The 24,955-nt window shown below is 42.3% G+C and overlaps 2 protein-coding genes across 10 annotated transcripts in view; one reads left to right on the forward strand and one right to left on the reverse strand.

The window, feature by feature from the left end:
• Positions 1–2,610, forward strand: part of sh2d4a (SH2 domain containing 4A) — a 51,674-nt gene extending 49,064 nt beyond the window's left edge. For both annotated transcript variants that reach the window (XM_072583953.1, XM_072583955.1), the window contains exon 10: positions 1,988–2,610. In XM_072583953.1, coding sequence (XP_072440054.1) covers positions 1,988–2,080 — 93 coding nt within the window. In that variant the 3' untranslated portion in view covers positions 2,081–2,610. The remainder of the gene's footprint in view (positions 1–1,987) is intronic.
• The window catches only part of LOC140485619 (chondroitin sulfate N-acetylgalactosaminyltransferase 1-like), a 312,994-nt gene that overhangs the window by 16,164 nt on the left and 271,875 nt on the right, over positions 1–24,955 (reverse strand). For 7 of the 8 annotated variants that reach the window (XM_072583951.1, XM_072583950.1, XM_072583947.1 and 4 more), the window contains 3 exons: positions 20,080–20,174; positions 18,359–18,440; positions 4,205–11,838 (listed from right to left, as the gene is read on the reverse strand). In XM_072583951.1, the coding sequence (XP_072440052.1) occupies positions 11,549–11,838; positions 18,359–18,440; positions 20,080–20,174 (467 nt within the window). In that variant the 3' untranslated portion in view covers positions 4,205–11,548. Of the gene's footprint in view, positions 1–4,204; positions 11,839–18,358; positions 18,441–20,079; positions 20,175–24,955 lie in introns of those variants that run through there. The other variant, XR_011962394.1, reaches the window with a different exon arrangement.

Below are 24,955 nucleotides of genomic sequence, written 5' to 3' on the forward strand. Positions count from 1 at the left end.
TCCCAGCATACCCAGCCTCTCCCCATAAGTCAAACCCTCCATTCAATTTTGTGGTTGGCACTTGTTTCAATTTGACTTGGTGAAAAGTTTAGTGACCCCTATACAGTAACATGTCAGAAGTTTTTGATTTTAAAAAAAACTAGTAACCATGTGCGTGAAGTAAGTATTTGTTTTATTGTCGGGTGGAAGGGAAACCGAGATCCCTATTCCAGAGAGATCATTACTGGCACTGATCCAAGAACCTCAGCTGTATTATGTCTCAATGCTATTTGTATCTTTTTGCTACACAAATGTGAACGTTTTCTTTAAAATTCCCCGATGTATCATTTGAGGTTGAATATATTGCCACTGACTGCCAGCTCAACAGTCACCCTCCGATCCAGCAGCTACATTGAAAATTCCCAACGTTGAAGTTATGAGTAAACATTCAATTGCAGACAGGTAGAAGTAGAACTTGCCCATGGAGTATCTGGGTCAATTCCTTGCAGTAAAGATCTTTTAAAGCTGGTCAAGGTGTGACCAAAAAAAATTATCCTTGCTGTAGTTTTAGCACCTCGTTTCAAGTTGCCTTTCAGAGAGCACTTCCTGGCACAGTTTGCAACCTGAGTCAGTCAGAGTTACTTACTTCACTCAACATTTGGGTTGAAATTTAACTGATTTTCTGAGTTGCTTAACAAATCTTCTGAAGGTAGTTAAAGCCCATCTGAAGTAGATTAGCACTAATCCAGTAGTTACCGTGACCAGTAAAGCAAAGTGAAATCCCAGCTGGCAGTGGAGATACCATTTCAAGATCACTACGGGAGGATCATTTTGTAATATGATGGGTTAGCGGAGAAGATAAATATTTGACCCTTGCCTAGGGAGTGTGATCTCAGCCAGCTCACTCATTATCCCCTCCTGTATGAAGTTTGTTGCTAGGAAATGACATTGATGTATACTGTCTGCTTGTCTTATGCAGTCCAATTTCCCCCCCCCCACCATCCTAGCTCCTTTTTTTGTTGTTGTTGGTCTTCCCTACATCCTGTGGCAAGAACGTTTCCTTTCCCTATCTCCTCTTCAATATCTTCCTATTCTTGGCCTCATTGCCAACTTCCAGTGGCTTTCCCAATCACCTTATGACCCAAATGGTTACCTTCTCCTGATTTTGCTCCCGACTTATGTAAATTGGTGGAATGAGATGTCTGTATTAGGGCAGCATGGGGACTCCATGGTTAGCACTGCTGCCTCAGCACTAGGACTCTGGTTTGATTCCACCCTTGGACGACTGTGTGCAAACTCCACTCAGAAATGCTCCCCGTTTCCACTGGATACTCTGGTTATCCTCCCACAGTCCAAAGGTGTGCAGGTTAGGTGGATTGGCCTAGGGAAATGCAGGGTTACAGGAATAGGGTGGGGGGTTGGGTCTGGGTGACTTGCTGTTTGGAGGGTCAGTGTGGACTTGATGGGCTGAATGGTTTACTTCCACACTGCAGGGATTCAATGATTAATTGTCCATATAATGGCACATGGGCAGCAGAATGTGCCTACGGAATGTTAAATTGGCCCATACCTTCAAATCCACTAATCAGGAGATTATGTAGTCCAGCCTACAGACTCTGTATCCTATAATTCAGCCTCCTACTATTCCAGCCACCTAATTATATTTCATATCAAACCTACAGATATGATCGTAGCAACATGTCGCGTTCCAGACACAGCCAGTCTGTTGATAACGCTGGTTTAGTGCTAGTTTGGGTTTGATGCTTTTTCTGGTGTCTGCAGTTTAGAAGGCATCAGGAAACATTAGGAATTTTCCACATCAAAGCATCCATAAGCCTTGATATGGCATGGAAAGTGATTTGGAAGATGTGAAGTAATAATAATAATAATAAACCTATTCCATATTTAAAGGTGTGTACTTTATATGTTTGATTTACTAAACACTGTCCTCATGTGGACAATATATACAACTGCTCTGTTTCCTAAACTTTAGCCTTCCTGTTGACAGGAGGAACCAATCACATTAGCAGGTGCTGAGCTTTTACTTGAAGCATGTGGCCAGTGCAGAGATCCACCAGACTATGCCCATCTCTTCAACTGAGCCTCTCCAAACAGAGATGCTGCCAAGTCCAATGAACTCTCCCTTTGAAATGTTCACTTTAGTGGACAATTGAGCAAGGTAACTATGGTCCAGCAAAGAATTACACCTCTTAAGAAGCTATCGCTATGCAAGAAGAATATTGATTGCATTCAAAGTGGGACAGTATTTATTCATTTAAACCTGACCTAATTATTCAAGAACAAATGATTTTGCATTCAGGGTCATATCTGTTACTATTTTGCTTTGAAGGGACATAGCATTTGTTAACAAGGTTTTATGGTACATTTTTGTATATTGTAGGTTAGGAATCCTTTTTGGTAATGTGCAAAGTCTATAAGCTATCAAGTCCTTTTTATTTTACTAATATATACTGGATATATTGTAAAGCTGATCTGTAATATTCCATTCTCTACTATTAGCAACGTACACTTCTTAATCAATATGTAGTGGAAGAAATGTATTTTCAGACAACTGCCATGATAAACTGTGACATTCAGATGATTTTAAAAATAAAGAAGCTGAAAAGAGCAGAGTCTGTGTAAGTATCTGCTCTCTGACGAGTTTTGCTGTTGTCTGTGCGATGATGTCTGCTCCTTGCTACAGAGTCTGTCTACCTCGAGCAGTTGCCTGGAGAAAATAAGAGCCGAGGAACACAACAGGGTAGTTTGGGGACAGCAAGAAACTGGACAGTACAGCAGATCACCAAGAAAGCACAAGCACAGCATTAAGGAGAGTAGGAGCACGGAGGAAGTGGTGAACACCTCTGGTGGCTACACACTGGCTCAGCTTTGACAACCATGCTACAAATTGCACACTTGCATCTATTTCCTTAGCTCATGTTTCCTGGAACAACCAATACATTGAAACCAGAAGCTACAGATCAAGACCACTCTTCAGAATCAAGAGCAGCTGACCAGGAGAGTGTCTCACTCTTACAACTGCTAATCTAGCAATCCCTTGGATTGCTCACCTTTTTTTTAAGGCTAGTTGTGTTCCCAAACCCCTTGGAGGGCATCCATTGAGTCCAGTTTGAGAACCATTGTTGGAGACAGATTATATTCCGATTTGGATCTGAATTGTAATGTCCCACTGTTTATTAAATACCGAACACAATGAACAAGTGTAATAATGACCACTTGGTTTTTTTTAAAACTTCAACATACCAATGATAACAGGCACAGCGATTACACAACAGTATTGTTTTTGACCAGTCTTAAACAGAATATGTTGGTTTCATACATTTTATGAATTGGATTTACTGAGAGCCAGTAAGGAAGTCACCACTAGTTGGGTTATTTAATTGAATTCAGTGTATGAAAAGATCTTCCAGAAATTCTAACACCTGTAATGATACAAAAGGCCTAGCCATGTAGTCATACAACATGGAAACAGACCTTTCGGTCCAACCTGTCTGCACTGACCAGACACCCCAATCTCTCTCAGTCCCATTTATACCACACAATTCTACTAAACCCTTCCTATTCTTATAGCCATCCTAATGCCTTTTTAGATGTTGTCATTGTAACCACTGCCACCACTTCCTCTGGCAGCTCATTCCATACACTCAACACCCTCTGTGTTTAAAATGTTACCCCTCAGGACCTTTTTTGTTTAAATAATCCCTCCTCCCTCTCCCCCCCCCCCCCCCCCCCCACATCCCCTTAAACCTATGCCCTCTAGTTTTGGACTCCCACCCTAGGGAAAAAGACCTTGGCTATTCACCCTATCCATCCCCCTCATGATTTTATAAACCTCTACACAGTCAGCCCTCAACCTCCAATGCTCCAGGAAGAAAAGCCCCAGCCTCTCCCTGTAATTCAAAGCCTCAAATCCCAGCAACCTTTCTGCACCCTCTTTGCAGCATCTGCTTTGGTGTTGTCCAATAAAATGCAATCCACAGTGAGGGCATTATTGCTGGTTGTTCCCATACACTATAAAATTGTATTCCTCGTTTCCCATTTAGAAAAAAAAAGCTTCAGTTGAGCCCAATGCCACTGAGGCAGTGATTATCAGAAATCACTTTGCTTTCCTGTCTGGATTGATTGGGAATCAGAAAATAGGTAGCTGAAAAAACTGGTAAGTGCATGCTGCTCTCGAAACTACAAACAAGGTTGTGGGAAGGAGAGGAAATGTTACTTTGACTCTCAATGACCCTTCAAGTAGTTAAGAATCACACTGCAATGTGGAGATAGCTATGTTTATTGTGAAACTTGTTCATTGTTCAGCATTTATACAAAACACCCTAAACAGCATAATTTTAGCTTACCTGAAGTCGGTTACTGTACAGTATTTTACAGTGAACTTAAATTACCAACATTCTTAAAACATAAATGCATTGATATCTACAGAACAGCATAGGATACAAGGAAAACCTTTGATGTATTTCAATAGGGCTGGGCGAATTTTGATTTTCTGGTCCATTTAATTTCGTACCAAGCTGCTTCATGCTAGTGGTCAAACTGAAGGAAAGCTTTTGTGTATCAAGTAACCCAGTCTGAGCCCCAAATTTTGCCCAGTGCTAATTGTTAGGCCCCAAATGTGTTTCAAAATCAGTGTGAACTAGGAAGGGTTTTGCGTATGTGGAGAGAAATTATTCCAAATGGCAGGAGGGCCAGTAACTAGACGACGCATATTAAGATTTAAAAATAATTGGCAAAAGATCTAGGGACAATGGGTTAGAGTCCTAACCAATATAGATGATGTAGCCAATATGTAAAACATATCAACCTGAAAATACTAGATTAGCAGCAGTAAGAGTGAGACACTCTGCTGATCTACACTATTTAAGTTGAGAATGCCCAGCCTCGAGTTTAAGCAATTTATAAATCCAGTTCTTGATTCTGAAGAGTGTTCTTGAGCTATAGCTTCTGGCTTCAATGTATTGGTTATTCCAGGAAACATGAGCTAAGGAAATAGATGTAAGTGTGCACTTTGTTCACTTGCAGCCAGGAGAAGGAAAAATACTAGAGAGATGAGATTTTCATGTACATCTATGATCTGGCTTACTGCCCAAAAAGTCACGTAAACTGCTCCAATAGTAACTTTCTGAAGGGATTCTGATGTTTATGATAAACATTGGGTTAGGGGGAACAGAACAAGGGAGTGAGACTAATTCAATAAATCATTGCAAAGAGCTAGCACAAGCATAAGTGGCCAAATGGCCGCCTGCTCCCTAGAAGTAAATGAATCAATATTGAGTTGAAGTGTAAAACAGGATAGAAATGTGTAATTCATATCTATAAGAAAGTGCTTGTCCACAAGTGGTGAGTGATCTGTTTGATCAATAGCATGTAATCTAGGTACATTATTTAAGTTGAGAATGCCCAGCCTCTAGTTTAAGCAATTTATAAATCCAGTTAATGTAAACATTTTGTTTAACACTAAAGCTTTGATAAAATTTCAAAATTAACAGCACTTCACAAACCTGAAATCAACAGATGACTGTACAAATACTGCATAGATTTTAATTAACATATTCAGTCCAGGGTATTTTACAAAATTACTGTAACATACCTGTATTTTAAAAAAAAATACCCTGGATATATCAAGTCTATCAGATTCCACTGTTGCAAAAGAAGGTAAGGTCGGTCTTTTCCTTCTCCTTTGCCCTCTCACACTCATACCATCAAGTACCGCATTCTGGAGGGAACAGAAAAAGCTTAGTGTACTTGGGTCCTGTTTGTGATGAATGAGAGTTCATATGTGGGCCACAGCTTGGGAAGTACACTGTCTCCTAGTGGGCCTACCTAGTTGGAGCATTTGTGGTTGAGTGTAAGTGGACAGGTAGTAAACACACCATTCACCAGAGGGTCATGGAAATTACCGTTGACCCTGTGTCTTAAGAAATCAGATGCCCATTTACACAAACATTGAAATTACAATTGTAAAGTGCAAACTAGTTTTAATGAAATCTGGTTTCAATCATGCAGTGTTTTGGTAGCTTAATTTGTGTATATTGTACCCCAAACCCACCACCACCTGAGAATGAGTACAAACACATTATTTAGTTTACATTTGTTCTTAAGGAATGGTTTCTCTCCAAAGGGCATTTTTTCCTGAAAACTTTGAACCTAATTCATTTCAGTGATTGGTGCTGTTGGAGATGTGACCTCCACTATACTGGGGATATTGTGAATTCTGATTGATAGATAGATTGCCTGCTAAAACCCAAAACATCTCTTAAAAACCATTGCGTTTCTAAAGTTGGGAGGCCAAAGTTCCTGCAAGGTATTGACTAAACAAATGCTACAGACTGTCAGCAATACCTTCAAATGTGTACACCAAGATGCTGGAAGTCTCCAGAAATTGGAGTTAGCCGTTACTTTTTCTAATATTTGATATGACTTTCAAGATATTTGCTGCTAAATACTCAAACACTCTCATTCCATTTTAACCTTTGCTTTCCTTGCTGCTTGAAGCAACCTCCCATGTGTGTTTACTAAGGCTGCTTCTGCAGCATCTCAAAACCATGAAATCTATCCAATTCAAATGTCAAGACCGATGGGTCATGTCAATATCAGTAGCTTCAGGTCCCATCTCGTCCTGAACTGGATAGCAGATTGCAGGAAGGCAAATCATATCTAACCTCCCTAATTGTCAGAGGAAAATTGAGAAGCAAATTTGTAAGGAGATCTCCGCTATCTGTAAGAATAACACGGCATGGTGGCTCAATGGTTAGCACTGTTGCCTCACAGCACCAGGATCCCAGGTTCAATTCCAGCCTTGGGTGACTGTGTGGACTTTACACATTCTGCCCGCGTGGGTTTTCTCCGGGTGCTCCAGTTTCCTCTCTCAGTCCAAAGACGTGCAGGTCGGGTGAATTGGCCATGCTAAATTGCCCATAGTGTTAGGTGCATTAGTCAGAGGGAAATGGGTCTGGGTGGGTCGGTGTGGACTAGTTGGGCCGAAGGGCCTGTTTCCACACTGTCGGGAATCTAATCTAATAATAGGTTGGTTGTGGTAGGGGACTTTAACTTCCCAAACATAGACTGGGACTGCCATAGTGTTGAGTGTACAAGAACATTTTCTGATTTCAGTATGTGGATGTACCTACTACAGAAGGTGCAAAACTTGACCTACTCTTGGGAAATAAGGCAGGACAGGTGACTGAGGTGTCAGTGGGGGAGCAGTTTGGGGTCAGTGACCATAATTCTATCACTTTTCTTTTTAAAAAAAAAGTGATGGAAAAAGATAGACCAGATCTAAAAGTTGAATTTCTAAAATGGAGAAAGGCCAATTTTGATGACATTAGGCAAGAACTTACAAAATTCTGGATTAGTGGTGCTGGAAGAGCACAGCAGTTCAGGCAGCATCCAACGAGCAGCGAAATCATAAAAGCTGATTGGGGACAGATGTTTGCAGGTAAGTGGACAGCTAGAAAATGGGAAGCCTTCAGAAATGAGAGAACTAGAATCCAGAGAAAGTATATTCCTGTTAGGGGGAAGGTAAAGTCTGGTAGGTGTAGGAAATGTTTGATGACAAAAGAAATTGAGGTTTTGGTTAAGAAAAAGAAGAAAGCATATGTCCAGGTATAGACAAGATGGATCGAGTGAATCCTTAAAAATGTAAAGGCAGGAGTATACTTGAGAGAAATTAGGTGGGCAAAAGGGGGACATGAGATAGCTTTGGCAAATAGAGTTAAGGAGAATCCAAAAGGTTTTTACAAATACATTAAGGACAAAAGGGTAACTAGAGAGAGATAAATGGCCTCTCAAAGATCAGTAAGGTGGCCTTTGTGGAGTTGCAGGAGATGGGGGAGATACGAAATGAGTTTTTTTTTTGCATCAGTATTTACTGTGGAAAAAGACATGTAAGATATAGAATGTAGGGAAATAGATGGTGACTTCTTGAAAAATGTCCATATTACTGAGAAGGAAGTGCTGGATGTCTTGATCTTTGGATAAAGGTGGATAAATCCCCAGGACCTGATCAGGTGTATCCTAGAACTCTGGGAAACTAGGGAAGTGATTGCTGGGACTCTTACTGAGATATTTGTATCATCGATAGTCACGGGTGAGGTGCCAGAAGACTGGAGGTGAGCCTGATATCAGTGGTGGGCACGTTGTTGGAGGGAAGCCTGAGGGATAGGGTGTACATGTATTTGGAAAGGCCAGGACTGATTACGGATAGTCAACATGGCTTTGTGTGTGGGGAAATGGTGTCTCTCAAACTTGATTAAGTTTGCTGGGTCTGCTACTTTTCATCATTTGTATAAATGATTTGGATGTCAGTATAAGAGGTATAGTTAGTAAGTTTGCAGATGACACCAAAATTGGAGGTGCAGTGGACAGCGAAAAAGGTTACCTCATATTACAATGGGATCTTGATCAGATGGGCCAATGGGCTGAGAACTGGCAGATGGAGTTTAATTTAGATAAATGTGAGGTGCTGCACTTTGTGAACGCAAATCATAGCAGGACTTGTACACTTAAAGGTAAGGCCCTCGGGAGTGTTGCTGAACAAAGAGACCTTGGAGGGCAGGTTCATAGCTCCTTGAAAGTGGAGAAGGCATTTGGTATGCTTTCATTTTAATGGGCAGAGTATTGAGTACAGGAGTTGAGGTCCTGTTGTGGCTGTACAGCTCATTGTGTAGGCCACTGTTGGAATATTGCATTCAATTCTGGTCTCCTTCCTATTGGAAGGATGTTGCAAAACTTGAAAGGGTTCAGAAAAGATTTACAAAGATGTTGCTCGGATTGGAGGGTTTGAGCTATAAGGAGAGATTGAATCGGCTGGGGCTGTTTTCCCTGGAGTGTCAGAGCTGAGGGGTGACCTTATAGAGGATTATAAAATCCTGACGGGTATCGATAGGATAAACAGACAAAGTTTTTTTTTCCCTGGGGTGGGGGAGTCCAGAATGAGAGGACATAGTTTAGGGTGAGAGGGGAAAGATATAAAAGAGACCTAAAGGGCAACTTTTTCAAGCAGAGGTTGGTATGTGTATGGAATGAGCTGCCAGAGGAAGTGGTGGAGGCTGGTACAATTACAACATTTTAAGAGGCATCTGGATGGGTATATGAATAGGAAGGGTTTAGAGGGATATGGGGCCGGGTGCTGGCAGGTGGGACTAGATTGGATTGGGATATCTGGTCAGCATGGATGAGTAGGACCGAAGGGTCTGTTTCCATGCTGTACATCTGACTCTCCTGCAAGAGCAATTAGAGATCGCCAGTGAGAGCCCATATCCTGAATACTGTTTCCAAAAAAATTCTCCTCTAGATATCTGAAACAAAAACAGAAGTTGTGGGAAAAGCTCAGCAGGTCTGGCAGCATCTGTGAAGAGAAATCAAAGTTAACATTAAGGGTTCGCTGTCCCTTCCTCAGAACGGGATTGCTGCCAGACCTGCTGAACTTTTCCTGCAACTTCTGTTTTTCTCCTGATTTACAGCATCTGCAGTTCTTTTGGTTTCTCTTCTAGGCACCTGTAATTTCCGTCTGCCTCCGGACAGTTACTTCAGAGATCAGAAATAACTGAGGACAGTCCTCTTGCTTCTGAACCCACAACTGTGAATTGAAGTAAATGATGACTGCAATGCAATGGTTCAACTCTAAAATGAATTTTATAATTCCAGTAGAATTGAAGCAATGGATACAGTACGTTCTATGGGGTTTTCCTAATCTATTTCCTGCTCTACCTGATTTTAGAAGAATGAAAGGTGTTTGTGAAATGTAATTTGTGATAGAACCTGTTAGTCCAACTACTGTTAAAACAAAGTTTGTGAGAAAATGCTGTCATATCAAATAAAAAATAACTTTAAGGCAGGAATGTCCACGCTTCATTACCATTATTGTTCATACGTGACCTCACTACACTGTACAATGTTTGTTTATTTTAAGCAAGGTTTCCACTTTCTGGAGAGCAAGCTGCCAGAAGTTAAATTTAGTAAACGAAAGTGCAATTGTAACAGCTTAAGTCCTTAATTCATGTGGAATATTTGAACTGTAATATCCCCTCTGCGTCCTGTATTAGTGAGAGTAGGTTTACAGCTTAGCTTCTGTCAGCCACCTCTTTGGGATCAGAGTATGATCACCTGCAATCTGTTGGCCATCTGATGATTCTTTTGCTTTTGGTCTAAGCTCAACACTTGGATATGTTGCTGCTGAGTTTGCCAGGAAGCAGTTCAAAAGAGCCCTCCTGCTTTTATCTGAGGAGATGGAGACCTACCAAATAGGCTAGATAAAATATCTAGCTTGCAGCACCTGAACCTTAGTATGGAATGTTGCACATGGGAGTGAAGAAGATGTAATACAAATACTTCATTAGCGGTGCGTCAAAATAGACACACCAAGTCGTGAGGAATCTTCATGAACATTTAAAGGGAGCAATCCACTGTATCGCCGCAAACAACTCTGCTGACAAAGCACGTGTCAGACCAAGTCCTTCAATAAATCTTCGAAGGAAGGAATAAAGATATCATCCAGTGCCTAAACCAAAATTCCTCCTTTTGAAAAGACATTATTTCTTTTTTTTTTGTCCCATCACTGGCTGTAAAGGTTTGTACGTCAGAAAAATAGCTGTCGTGTTTCCTCCTTAACAAGCTAGTTCGCAGTAAATTGTCATCCATTTTAAAAAAAACCTTTGGGCTGTTCAGAGATATGATAAGGTGCTTTATAACAGTAAGCTGTTTGACAGTGCACTGGTCAGACTGCACCTTGACTATTATGTCTGTTTCAGTTTTGCTGAGTCAAAGGGAGACATGCATTTGCTGGAGGCAATGCAGACCACGGCCTTGAGGTTGATTTTTCCCCATTGTCAGAGGACTGAGTTTGAAAGCAATCTTTCCAATACTTGTACTCTTCAGCCTTGAAGGGAGCTCACTGCAGGCAACCTTAGAGTTACAAAAAAGCAAACCGAATAGAAAATGGTACATTAAATTGTGAAATGGCTGTGGGATTGCAGGTTAAAAAAAGGTCAATTTAAGAGTGATCAACTGATGGAGTGAATAGAGTAGGGTGGTTGGAGGTTAATAATTAGGACAGTGTTGGAAGAATATACTAGAACAGGCCAAATAGGCTTCTTTGTCCATATTTACCATAAGATTTATGACTGGCCTAAGTGACCGCTTCAAGCCATGAACTATTGATCATTTCTTCAGAGCAATCTTTAACAAAAAGATGCCACCCTTTTAAAGAGAATATTTAAATACTATACACACGTGCACACTGCAGTGTCAGTGACCCAAGGGGCCAGCATTCAATTTCATGTCTTTCACTGAGCAATGGAATTTATCTTAATTAACCTCTGACTGATTCTGATGCTATGGACGTTCCAAACTATAAATCTAACTGGTGGCATGTGCTTGACTTTCACTTGGGTCGAAGGAGAACAACATTAACTGTAATGTAGCAGAGGCATTTCACATTGTAGGACACAGCTTGAAAACAATTTGTTTCCGTAACAGGCTGCCAGGCCGCCAGGCCATCAGTGTCAGATCCCTGGTGATCAAGGAAAAGCAGCCTGGCCTGCTCTTATGTCTTCTTCACACTGGTCTTGTGTCGCTGTTTACGGAGATGAGCTTCGATCTCGTGCCTGAAGACCAGCATTCCCAGCTGGGCATGGGAGGCCTCATTCATGGCTTTAGACTGCATGCACATGCGGTACTGCTCAGGGGTCAGCTCGTCCACACACCGCTTCTCGTGCCAAAGGTGGAAGAGTCCACGGACCGGTGTTCGAATCACTACCAGGTCGCTGTGCAGGTATTTGCGGTAGAGGTGAACATCCTCACCACCCCAACCTTTTATGTCCAAGTCAAAACCACCTGGAAGAACAGATGGTCAGACATTTCACAACCAAACTGAAACAAAGGTTTGCAACATTCCCCACTCCAATGACAAGTGAGGTGTGCCATGGACTAAGGTTAATCAAACTACTACAATATCAAGGACAGAGATATGTAAATATTAATAAAAACTCCATCATAGAACATTACACTTAATATGTCACAAAAAGACATGACCCACTCTCACTAGTACCCTCACATTTGGATGAGGAAGGGCACCACTTTGACTAGGACAACACATCCATCCTAGGACAGGCTAAACAGAGACAAGCACGAGAAGCATGGCATTCTAACCAGAACTCGAATTGATAAACACATTGAACCTGTACAAGAAGGACGGATTGCACCTAAATTGGAAGGGGACTAATATACTGGCAGGGAGATTTGCTACAGCTGCTCGGGAGGATTTAAACTAGTGAGGTGGGGGGTGAGACCCAGGGAGATAGTGAGGAGAGATCAATCTGAGACTGGTACAGTTGAGAACAGAAGTGAGTCAAACGGTCAGGGTAGGCAGGGACAAGGTAGGATTAATAAATTAAACTGCATTTATTTCAATGCAAAGGACCTAACAGGGAAGATAGATGAACTCAGGGCATGGTTAGGAACATGGGACTGGAATATCATAGCAATTACAGAAACATGGCTCAGGGATGGGCAGGACTGGCAGCTTAATGTTCCAGGATACAAATGCTGCAGGAAGGATAGAAAGGGAGGCAAGAGAGGAGGGGGAGTGGCATTTTTGACCAGGGATAGCATTACAGCTGTGCTGAGGGAGGATATTCCCGGAAATACATCCAGGGAAGCTATTTGGGTTGAACTGAGAAATAAGAAAGGGATGATCACCTTATTGGGATTGTATTATAGAGCCCCTAATAGTCAGAGGGAAATTGAGAAACAAACTTGTAAGGAGATCTCAGTTATCTGTAAGAATAATAGGATAGTTATGGTCGGGGATTTTAACTTTCCAAACATCGACTGGGACTGCCATAGTGTTAAAAGTTTAGATGGAGATGAATTTCTCAAGTGTGTACAAGAAAATTTTCTGATTCAGTATGTGGATGTACCTACTAGAGAAGGTACAAAACTTGACCTATTGTTGGGAAATAAGACAGGGCAGGTGACTGAGGTATCAGTTGGGGAGCACTTTGGGATCAGCGACCATAATTCTATTAGATTTAAAATAGTTATGGAAAAGGGTAGACCAGATCTAAAAGTTGAAGTTCTAAATTGGAAAAATGCCAATTTTGACGGTATTAGGCAAGAACTTTCAAAAGCTGATTGGGAGCAGATGTCCACAGGTAAAGGGACGGCTGGAAAATGGGAAGCCTTCAGAAATGAGATAAAGAGAATCCAGAGAAGGTATATTACTGTTAGGGTGAAAGGGAAGGCTGGTAGGTATCGGGAATGCTGGATGACTAAAGAAATTCAGGGTTTGGTTAAGAAAAAAAAATGGAAGCATATGTAAGGTATAGACAGGATAGATCAAGTGAATCCTTGGAAGAGTATAAAAGCAGTAGCAGTATACTTAAGAGGGAAATCAGGAGTGCAAAAAGGGGACATGAGATAGCTTTGGTAAATAGAATTAAGGAGAATCCAAAGGGTTTCTACAAATACATTAACACAAAAGGATAACTAGGGAGAGAATAGGGCACCTTAAAGATCAACAAGGTGGCCTTTGTGTGGAGCTGCAGAAAATGGGCGAGATTCTAAACTAGTATTTTGCATCAGTATTTACTGTGGAAAAGGACATGGAAGATATAGACTGTAGGGAAATAGATGGTGACAGCTTGCAAAATGTCCAGATTGCAGAGGAGGAAGTGCTGGATGTCTTGAAACGCATAAAGGTGGATAAATCCCCAGGACCTGATCAGGTGTACCCGAGAACTCTGTGGGAAGCTAGAGAAGTGATTGCTGGGCCTCTTGCTGAGATATTTGTATCATCGATAGTCACGGGTGAGGTGCCGGAAGACTAGAGATTGACTAACATGGTGCCACTGTTTAAGAAGGGTGGTAAGGACAAGCCAGGGAACTATAGACCAGTGAGCCTGACCTCGGTGGTGGGCAAGTTGTTGGTGGGAATCCTGAGGGACAGGATGTACATGTATTTGGAAAGGCAAGGACTTATTAGGGATAGTCAACATGGCTTTGTGCGTGGGAAATCATGTCTCACAAACTTGATTGAGTTTTTTGAAGAAGTAACAAAGAGGATTGATGAGGGTAGAGCGGTAGATGTGATCTATATGGACTTCAGCAAGGCATTCGTCAAAGTTCCCCATAGCAGACTGGTGAGCAAGATTAGATCTCACGGAATACAGAGAGAACTATCCATTTGGATACAGAACTGGCTCAAAGGTAGAAGACAGAGGGTGGTGGAGGATTGTTTTTCAGACTGGAGGCCTGTGACCAGTGGAGTGCCACAAGGATCGATGCTGGGTCCTCTACTTTTTGTCATTTACATAAATGATTTGGATGTGAGCATAAGAGGTACAGTTAGTAACTTTGCAGATGACACCAACATTGGAGGCGTAGTGGACAGCGAAGAGGGTTACCTCAGATTACAACAAGATCTTGACCAGATGGGCCAATGGGCTGAGAAATGGCAGGTGGAGTTTAATTTAGTTAAATGCAAGGTACTGCATTTTGGGAAAGCAAATCTTAGCAGGACTTATACACTTAATGGTAAGGTCCTCGGGAGTGTTGCTGAACAAAGAGACCTTGGAGTGCAGGTTCATAGCTCCTTGAAAGTGGAGTCGCAGGTAGATAGGATAGTGAAGAAGGCATTTGGTATGCTTTCTTTTATTGGTCAGAGTATTGAGTACAGGAGTTGGGACACCATGTTGCAGCTGTACAGAAACATTGGTTAGGCCACTGTTGGAATATTGCATGCAATTCTGGTCTCCTACCTATTGGAAAGATGTTGTGAAACTTGAAAGGATTCAGAAAAGATTTACAAGGATGTAGCCAGGGTTGGAGGATTTGAGCTATAGGGAGAGGCTGAACAGGCTGGGGCTGTTTTCCTTGGAGCGTCAGAGGCTGAGGGGTGACCTTATAGAGGTTTATAAAATTATGAGGGGCATGGATAGGATAAATAGACAAAGTCTTTTCCCCGGAGTTGAGGAGTCCAGAACTAGAGGGCATAGGTTTAGGGTGAGAGGGGAAAGATAAAAAAAGAGACCAAAGGGGCAACTTGTTCACACAGATGGTGATATGTGTATGGAATGTGCTGTCAGAGGAAGTGGTGGAGGCTGGTACAATTGCAACATTTAAAAAGCATTTGGATGGGTATATGAATAGGAAGGGTTTGGAGGGATATGGGCTGGGTGCTGGCAGTTGGGACTCGATTGGTTGGGATATCTGGTCGGCATGGATGGGTTGGACCGAAGGGTGTGTTTCCATGCTGTACATCTCTAAGACTATTTGGTCCTCAACTACCATCCTCTGAGAAAAAGGACTGAAAATAATATCACCCACCCAAGGAAACCTAAACACATAAATAGAAAGTGGGACATACGACCAACACTTCACCAAAGGCTCACCGATGATGTTACCTAATATGGTGAGGAAAAGTCTGAAAACAAACCTTCCAACTCAGCGAGCTAACTTACACCCAGAACATTACATTTTTGCCCATTTAGTCCTTTGAGCCAGTTTCAACATACATCAATGTAACTCCTATCCCTCGGCAATGTTGCCTAACAATAATCCATTAAATCCTGAAAATTTCAGGTGACCTATGTTTTTGAGGACAGAGATTTTCAGACCTCCAGTGACTGGCAGGGGAAAGATATTCCCAGCTTTCAGTCAAAAATGGCATAGCTCTCCTCCTGAGTTTGTACACCCTTGAGCTAGATACCCCAATGAGAAGGCATAGTTTATTTGTAATTTGCATGAGCTCGGGTAGGCTACACTTGGAGTATTGTGTTCAATTCTGGTCGCCACATTACAGGAAGGATGTGGAGGCTTTGAAGGGGGTGCAGAAAAGGTTTATCAGGCTGCAACCTGGACTAGAGGGTATAAGGAGAGGCTGGATTGGGTTGTTTTCTATGGAGCAGTGGAGACTTGATAGAAATCTATAAAATGAGATGCCTTGATAGGACGATGGTCAGAATCTTTTTTTCAAGAGTTGAAATGTCTAAAACTAGAGGGCATGCATTTAAGGTGTGAGAGGAAAGTGTAAAGGAGATATGAAGGGCAAGTTTTTTTTACACAGAGAGTGGTAGGAGTCTGGAACGCGCTGCCAGAGGTGGTGGCGGAAGTAAATACGATAGAGGCATTTAAGAGACTTTGAGATAAGCACATGAATATGTACAGAATCGAGGGATATGGACCAGGGGCAGGCAGAAAGGACTAGTTTAATTTGGCGTCATGTTCAGCACAATGTCATGGTGCAAAGGGCCCGTTCCTGTGCAATATTGTTCTATGTTCTATTACCCAATCTAATACTTAGACTATTTTAAATGCCCTCTCCCATTATATTACATTACATACACAAAGGGCTCAAAGAAATTCACAACCTGTTTGTGCAGGCTCTCTCTCTCTCTCTCTCTCTCTCCCTCCCTCCCGTATTTAATGCTTTAACACCTTGGCATCTATCTAGTGAGAGTGGATTATGACTCCTCCAGATTCAATACAGCTTCCTTGAGCTTTGGTACCTCCAACTCAACATGGTGAGAGAGGCTGGGGGGATAAGAGATAGACAGTCTTTTGCCCCAATCCTGGGAACAGGCAAGGTAGACATATAATCCGATAGCATGGACACTGCCACAATGCCCTTCACTTCTTCTGGTATTTTACCCTGTGGTGTGGGAGGCTTTGGGTGGCCTGATCATTCTTGGACCACTTCAGGAGCTTAAATGCCCACTTAGGGATCCCCTCTCATCACTACTGGTAAGGCCACAAGTCATAGGAACAAAATTAGGCCTCAGCCCATCAAGTCTGCTCTACCATTCAACAAAATCATAGCTGACCTGATAACACTTGAGTCTACTTTCCTGCTTTTTCCCTATAACCCTGGACTCTCTTACTGACTCAAACGCTGTCTATCTCAGCCTTGAGAATATTTAATGAACCAGCCTCAACAGCTCTCTGTGGTAAAGTATTTCACAAATTCACTTCCCTAAGAGAGAGAAGAAATTCCTTGTCACTTCTCTCTTAAATGTACAACATTTTATTCTGAGTGCTAGCCCCTTCTGCACTGGGAAAATCCACCCTGTCGAGTCCACGAAGGACCCTGTATGTTTTAATAAGATCTCCTCCCATTCTTCTAAATTCCAATGAGTACAGGACCAATCCACTCAATCTCTTCCTATAAGTCAAAATCAATGCACACATTGCCTATTATTTACATCTTTGTTTCTTCAGTCTCTCTCTTACAGTTGAGTGTCATCTGTAGCTCAGTGGTGAGATACCTGGCTCAGTCAGTAGATTAGATTAGATTAGATTGCTTACAGTGTGGAAACAGGCCCTTCAGCCCAACAAGTCCACACCGTCCCGCCGAAGCACAACCCACCCATACCCCTACACCTACCCCTTACCTAACACTAGGGGCAAGTAGGTAAATGGATTCAATTCTCACACTGAAGTTTTGAGCACATAGTGTAGGCTGGCAGTTCAGTGTAATACTGAGAAAGTACCTCACTGTTTTCTTTGGTTGAGATATTAAACTGAGACCACATCTTCCCTGGTAGTGAATATGAACAGACTTGGGACACTGTTCTGAAGAGGAGCAGGAGAGCTCTCTGAGGTGTCCTGACCAATAATTAGTCACATTGTGCCTATGGGATCTTGCAGTGTAAATGTGGACTGCCACATTATGGGAACTATGATCATTTGGAAGTATGTCACTGGCTGTAAAGTTGTTTGGGACTCCATGAGAATACAAAATATGCTATATAAATGTCAGGTTTTGTTTGAGTGGACAATATAAATGAAGAGAACACTATTACTTAGAGTATTGAGCTTGGTAGGGTGGGTGGGAGGAGATAAAGTATTGCAGAGAGGGAGGGGGGAGAAGGCAGAGGTAGATGAAAATGGATCAGCGACACACAAATACATTTCCCCTGTTTGTTGGCTCTATAGGTATCTATGGACAAAATGTAGCAGCAGATCAAAGCTGTAGGGCTTAAAAGCAAATTCCATTAATACTTTTTTAATTCCCAATTTCAAATATATTCCCCTTTCTTCAATCTTCAGAAATCAAGGTCTCAGACTTGGTAAGGAGGCAGACTTGTGTGATCTGTTCCTGTGACTGTGTGATGACAGCACAAGCCAGTCCACATTACATCCTTCAATAATGGCAACAATGCAGTAGATGGCAGTCTTGCTGTTGCTTGAATGAGAAAACACATCCTTCGTCACTTTAGTTAAAATCACACACCAGTTTATATAGTCCAACAGCTTTATTTGGAAGCACTAGCTTTCGAAGCGTTGCTTCTTCATGACTACCCCAGTCCAACACCATCATCTTCAAATCATTTATCACTTTAGTTTATACACCTACCTATATTGATGAAGTCTGATCTATATTGGCAAGTCATTCCAAAACCAAAGTCCCTCCAGAAGCCTGAATCTTTCTTGATCACCTTTAACAAAACAAAGAGTCCAAGTTAATGGTTACTTCAGATTTTGCGCTGTCTTCTCACTGTTCTCCCTTTTATTTCTACTTCCAAAATGATTGCAGCTATAATCAGAGAATGATCAGCACATTCAAATGGCCGATTCTATTCAATGCCTGTGCACTCCATTAGATGACATGAACACACATCCGAAAGCCCTGTCTCCCTTAATGACTCAACCTAGTTCTGTAATAGGATGACAACACCAGGAAAGAGGAAACCTCAGTGTCTACTGAGGCACTTGATCCCAGCTGAGGATGAAGTAGGGACTGCTACACCTGCCCTCAGATTCTATCGGCAAGAGGAGGAAACTAGGATTTGTTGCTCCTTATCACTGATCTACTGACCCCTGCTAGAAAGGACATGTGGGAACTTCAAGAGGGAATTGGATCAGTTCTGCTGCCATCCGGCCCTGTGGTCACGTTGCCTAGGTTCTCGCACAGCAGTAAGGACGTGGGAGCCATACTCTAGAAAAGGGAAGAGAACATGTGAACGTTCATTTTTGGTGGTGACACAGCAGGCTCATCACATGATGGCAGCACTTCATGACTACTGAGTGTGAATTGAGTTGAGGTGAGAAATGAAGAACCCATATATTCCCATACCGCAGTCCGGGCGACACTTTAATAACTTACTTCCTAATGTGTACAACAGGCCTTATGTGACCAGTGCAAGGATCCATTGCCTAGGTTTCATTTGCCAGATGTGTGACAGTCATATCCCCAAAAGACATGTTCCATGGTGACCTTGCTGTTGGCACAAGGCCGACAGATCACTCATCTCAGAGATACAGTGACATCTACAGGCAAGACCTCACACTGACCAGGATTGGTGCTGATGTGTGGGGAGACTTTGCTGTTGGCAGAGTGCTTGGGAGATGAGCAGTGAGGAAGGGCAAAGGACAAAAGAACAACCAAACAGTAGGAAAGTAAGCCCTTTGAAAGTGAAATACAATCAGTAGCCCTTAGGCCATTGCTGTTTATCTAGGTCAGCTGCAGAATAGACTGCCCCTTAGAGAGCAGCCTCTACAAGCACATCTGACAGAATTCAATTCAGTGCAGCACGGTGGCTCAGTGGTCAGCAATGCCACCTCATAGCACCAGGGACCTGGGTTCAATTCCACCCTTGGGCAACTGCACGTGTGGAGTTTGCACATTCTCCCTGTGCCTGCGTGGGTTTCCTCCAGGTTCTTTGGTTTCTTCCCATAGTGCAGAGAGGGGCGAGGCAGGGTAGGTGGGTTGGGTAGGCTATGCTAAGTTGTCCATAGTGTCCAGGGTTGTGCAGACAGGATAGATCAGCTGTGGGAAATGCAGCATTATACAGGGATGGGTTGGGTGTGGGTGGGATGCTCTTCAGAGGGTTGGGTGACTCAACCAGCCAAGTGGTGTACTTTGACATTGTTGGGATTCTATTTTAAGTGACAAATGCCCTGGGTGCAGTTCATCATCTTTGGAGACAGATGGAGCAGTCAATCTAATTAGCAACCCAGGAAATTGAGTATATATTTGAAAAGCTGGCATATTATAACTTCTTAGATTGTCCATAAAGACTAATTGTCCTATATCATTCCACAGCCATGTACTGTACACTGAAACACCACACTTACCAGCTGTTGTTCAATGGGTGGAATGGAGTCATGATGACCATAAATAATGGTAGGGTTATACTGGCTGAAGAGGACTGGGTAAAAAACCTTCTTTCCTGCAAAACAGAAGGAAAATGTTCAACTCCTAACAAATGTTCAACAGGATGTTAAAAGTATGCTACAGTTTCCTTGATTGACAGAGGTTCAGTTTGTTTCACTCTCAAATGAAATGGTACCGTCCAGGCATCAAGCTGTAGGGTTTAACAGCGAGGGGGCAAAAGGAGTTGGGAGAGAGAACAGACTGGCAGAGATGGAGAGCAAGTATGTTGCTGGAAGGCTACAGTTTCCTGGGACATTTGGAGGAGTCCTGCCACCAGAATGTTTCAGCTGACCAAAGCTAGGAACAACAGGTAATGATTCCTATGGTGGAGGGCGTAAGCTAATATGGGAGAGCAAGGGGACAAAGGTGCAGACAGAAGAGCAAAGTAGGTAAGGGACGTAAGAAACAGAGAAGACAGACCCTTTGACAGTGTACTTGGCAAGAAGTTACATTAATTCTTGGACTCACTGAGATGGTCTCAAACTTACATTTGGCTGCTAAGATTTTCATGTTCATTGAATCCCTACAGTGTAGAAAAAGGCCGTTTGGCCCATTGAGTCTACACAAACCATCCGAAGAGCATCCCAGCCAGACCCATCCTGTGTGGGGTTTATTTTACCATGGCCAATCCATCTATATTTTACCAGGGTCAATCCATCTAAACTGCACATCTTTAGACTGTGGGAGGAAACCAGAGCACCCAGAGGCAACCCATGCAGACAATCACCCAAGGCTGGAATTGAACCTGGGTCCCTGGTGCAGTGAGGCTGTAGTGCTATCCACAGAGCCACCCATGCTACCCTAAATGTTCAATTCATCCAGCTCCCTGCCAGTTGGAAGAGGATGATAAGTGTCACCATGCCAATATGGAGAGAGTACTTTGTATTATGTTCATCTAATTTAAGGTGTGTCGGCAGTTGTATCTTATCAGATTTATCCTTAGATAAATTGCCAATTAACCCACTATATAATGAAGTGAAAAAAAATGGAAATTGTTATAAAAACTCAACAAGTCTGGCAGTATCTGTGGGAAGAAAGCAGAGTTAACATTTCGAGCCTGGTGACTCTTCATCAGAACTGTTTACGATGAGGAAAATTTGGTATTTATGCTGAAGGCAACAGTGGGGAAGTGTGGTCTCCTCTACACTGGGGAGATGAAATACCGACTGGGTGACCGGTCCACAGAATATCTACATTCTGTTCACAAAAATGGCCCTGAACTTCCAGTTTCCTGCCACTTGAACACATGACCATATTCCCACTCTAGCATTTCTGTCTTAGGCCTCCAGCACAAGCTCAAAGAACAACATCTCAATTTCCACTCTGGGACCCTGCATTTTCTAGGAGTCAACATTGAGTTCAATAACTTTAGCGCCGCATTCTATCCTTCCATGTTTTTTACCTGGTCCTGTTATGACACTGGTTGCTTTTAGCACAGTCACCTGTTCTCATGTACTCCTAGTCCCAAAATCACATTATAGGGGTTGGTTTCAGCACAGCCACCAATTCTCTCTTGCTCTTAGCTCTTATTATCACTTATTCAGCTCTTCTGTTCTGGCCTGCTATCATAATCTCCTTGTTTACGTACTCCTTTCATTTCGCTGTCTTTAGGCTCCTTCTCCACCTATCCTCTCATGTCTCCCCTTCCCTCCTCTTCCCCTGCTAGAGCTCAGCATAAAAAACACATTTTCTTGTCTTCTGATGAAGAGTCACCGGACATGAAACACTAATGCTGCTTTCTCTCTACAGATGCTGCCAGACCTGCTGAGTTTCTCCAGCAATTTCTGTTTTTGTTTCAGATCTCCAGCATCTGCAGTTCTCTGTTCTTTATTTTGTATAGTGAAGTGGATATTGCTTTATATGCTTACTTTGTATTAGTCAGCTGCCAAACGCCTCATACATCTGGGAATATGTCAACAGAAGATAGTGGTTTTCAAGGCTTACTACATCAAGAGTCACTGCAAACTTTGACAGCCTCAGCAGGATTCTGAGGCAGCAATCAAGGGCAACCTTCTGATAGCCAAAACAATTGCATGACAGGGAAACAGTTATCTGATCGGGAATTTGTGAAAAGTTCTTTACAGCTAGGACCTGTCCCTGATAAAATCTTGATGGAAGAGAAAACATTTCTTTCACATCAAACTTTAGTAAGAAGAGTAGATGATGTAGCATCTGACATTCGACGCTCTTTGAAAAAAAAGGCTCAACATTTGTCGGTTTCACTGTCTCAATCTCAGTGAATGAATAAGGTGAGAGGGAGACAGCTCAAACTCATGACCTTTGTATGAGGAGTCCCCAAAACTTTCAAAAGAACATAGAACATTACAGCGCAGTACAGGTCCTTCAGCCCTCAATGTTACACTGACCTGTGAAACCAATCTGAAGCCTATCTATCCTACACCATTCCATTATCATCCATATGTTTATCCAATGACGATTTAAATGCCCTTAAGTCGGTGAGTTCAACTGTTGCAGGCAGGGCATTCCACGCCCTTACTACTCATTGAGTAAAGAACCTACTGCTGACAACTGTCCTATATCTATCACCCCTCCATTTAAAGCTATGTCCCTTTGTGCTAGCCATCACCGTCCGAGGAAAAAGGCTCTGACTGTCCACCCTATCTAACCCTCTGATTATCTTGTATGTCTCTATTAAGTCACCTCTCAACCTTCTTCTAACGAAAACAGCCTCAAGTCCCTCAGCCTTCCCTCATAAGAACTTCTCTCCATACCAGGCAACATCCTGGCAAATCTTTTCTGCACCCTTTCCAATGCTTCTACATCCTTCCTATAATGCAGTGACCAGAACTGTACACAATACTCCCCAGTGTAACCACACTGGAGTTTTGTACAGCTGCAACATGATCTCATTGTGCTGAAACTCAATCCCTCTACCAATTAAAGCTAACATACCATACACCTTCTTAACAACCCTATCAACCTGGATGGCAACTTTCAGGGATCTATGTACATTGTCACCGAGATCTCTCTGCTCATCCACACTACCAAGAATCTTACCATTCATCCAGTACTCTGTATTCCTGTTACTCCTTCCAAAGTGAATCATCTCTCACTTTTCCACATTAAAACTCCATTTGCCACCTCTCAGCCCAGCTCTGCAGCTTATCTATGTCCCTCTGTACCTGCAACATCCTTCGTCACTATCTACAACTCCATCGACCTTAGTATTATCTGCAAGTTACTAACCCATTCTTCTATACTCTTATTCTGGTCATTTATAAAGTGACCAACAGCAGTGGCCCCAAAACAGATCCTTGAGGTACACCACTGGTAACTGAACTCCAGGATGAACATTTCCTATCAACCAGCACCTTCTGTTTTCTTTCAATTTCTGATCCAAACTGCTAAATCTTCCTCAATCCAATGCCTCTGTATTTTCTGCAATATCCAACCATGGGGAATCTTATCAAAGGCTTTAGTGAAATCTACATACACCACATCAACCACTTTACCCTCATCCACCTACTTGGTCATATTTTCAAAGAACTAAATAAGGTTTGTGAGGCACAATCTAATCTTCACAAAATCATGTTGACTATCCTTAATCAACTTATTCCTCTCTAGATGATTATAAATCCTAATTCTTATAACCTTTTCCAACACTTTACCCACAACCAAAGTAAGGCTCACTGGTCAAAATTACCAAGGTTGTCTCTACTCCCCTTCTTGAACAAGGGGACATTTGCTATCCTCCAATCTTCTGGCACTATTCCTGTAGACAACGATGACAAAGTTCAAAGCCAAAGATTCTGCAATCTCCTCCCTGGCTTCCCAGAGAATCCGAGGATAAATCCCATCCGGCCCAAAGACCTTATCTATTTTTACACTTTCCAGAATTGCTAACACCTCCTCCTTGTGAACCTCCTTGTGATACAGGTCCAGTAGCCTGTATCTCAGTATTCGTCTCGACAACATTGCCTTTTTCTAGTGTGAATAGTGATGAAAAATATTCATTTAGCACCTCTGCTCTCTCCTTGGACACCACACACAACTTCCCACTACTGTACTTGACTGGCTCTGATCTTACGCTAATCATTCTTTTATTCCTGACATACCTGTAGAAAGCTTTGGGGTTTTCTTTGATCCTACATGCCAAAGACTTCTCATGTCTCCTCCTGCCTCTTCTTAGCTCTCTCTTTCAGACCTTCTTGGCTAACTTGTAACTCTCAAGTGCCCTGAGCCTTCATATCTCATCTTCACATAAACCTCCTTCTTCCTTTTGACAAGCGATTCAACTTCTTTAGTAAACCACAGTTCCCTCACTTGACCACTTCCTCCCTGCCTGACAGGTACACACTTATCAAGGATATGCATTAGCTGTTCCTTGAACAAGCTTCACATTTCAATTGTGCCCATCCCGTGCAGTTTCCTACCTCATCCTATGCATCCTAAATCTTGCCTAATCGCATCATGATTGCCTTACCCCAGCCATGACGCTTGCCCTGCAGTATATACCTATCCCATCCCATCGCTAAAGTAAGCCTAACCAAATTGTGGTCACTATCACCAAAGTGCTCACCTATCTTCCAATGTCTTTGAAGAACTGCTGGACTGGTGTCCAATAAAGCACTAAACATTAGCAAATGTAAGTCATTTTTATTTCAGTAAAACATGTCTTGCTGAAATTCATTTATCCAGGGGACAAACTCTATAGTCCAACAACTGATGGAGCTTCTGCACTAACTGACATATTAATGTTCAAATGCTCAAAATATCTAATGTTCAAATCAGTACCCCATGAGGTAGCCACGTTATTACCTCATTCAAGATCTGTTG

The sequence above is a fragment of the Chiloscyllium punctatum genome, chromosome 14, assembly GCF_047496795.1.
Source record: "Chiloscyllium punctatum isolate Juve2018m chromosome 14, sChiPun1.3, whole genome shotgun sequence".
Lineage (NCBI taxonomy): Eukaryota > Metazoa > Chordata > Chondrichthyes > Orectolobiformes > Hemiscylliidae > Chiloscyllium > Chiloscyllium punctatum.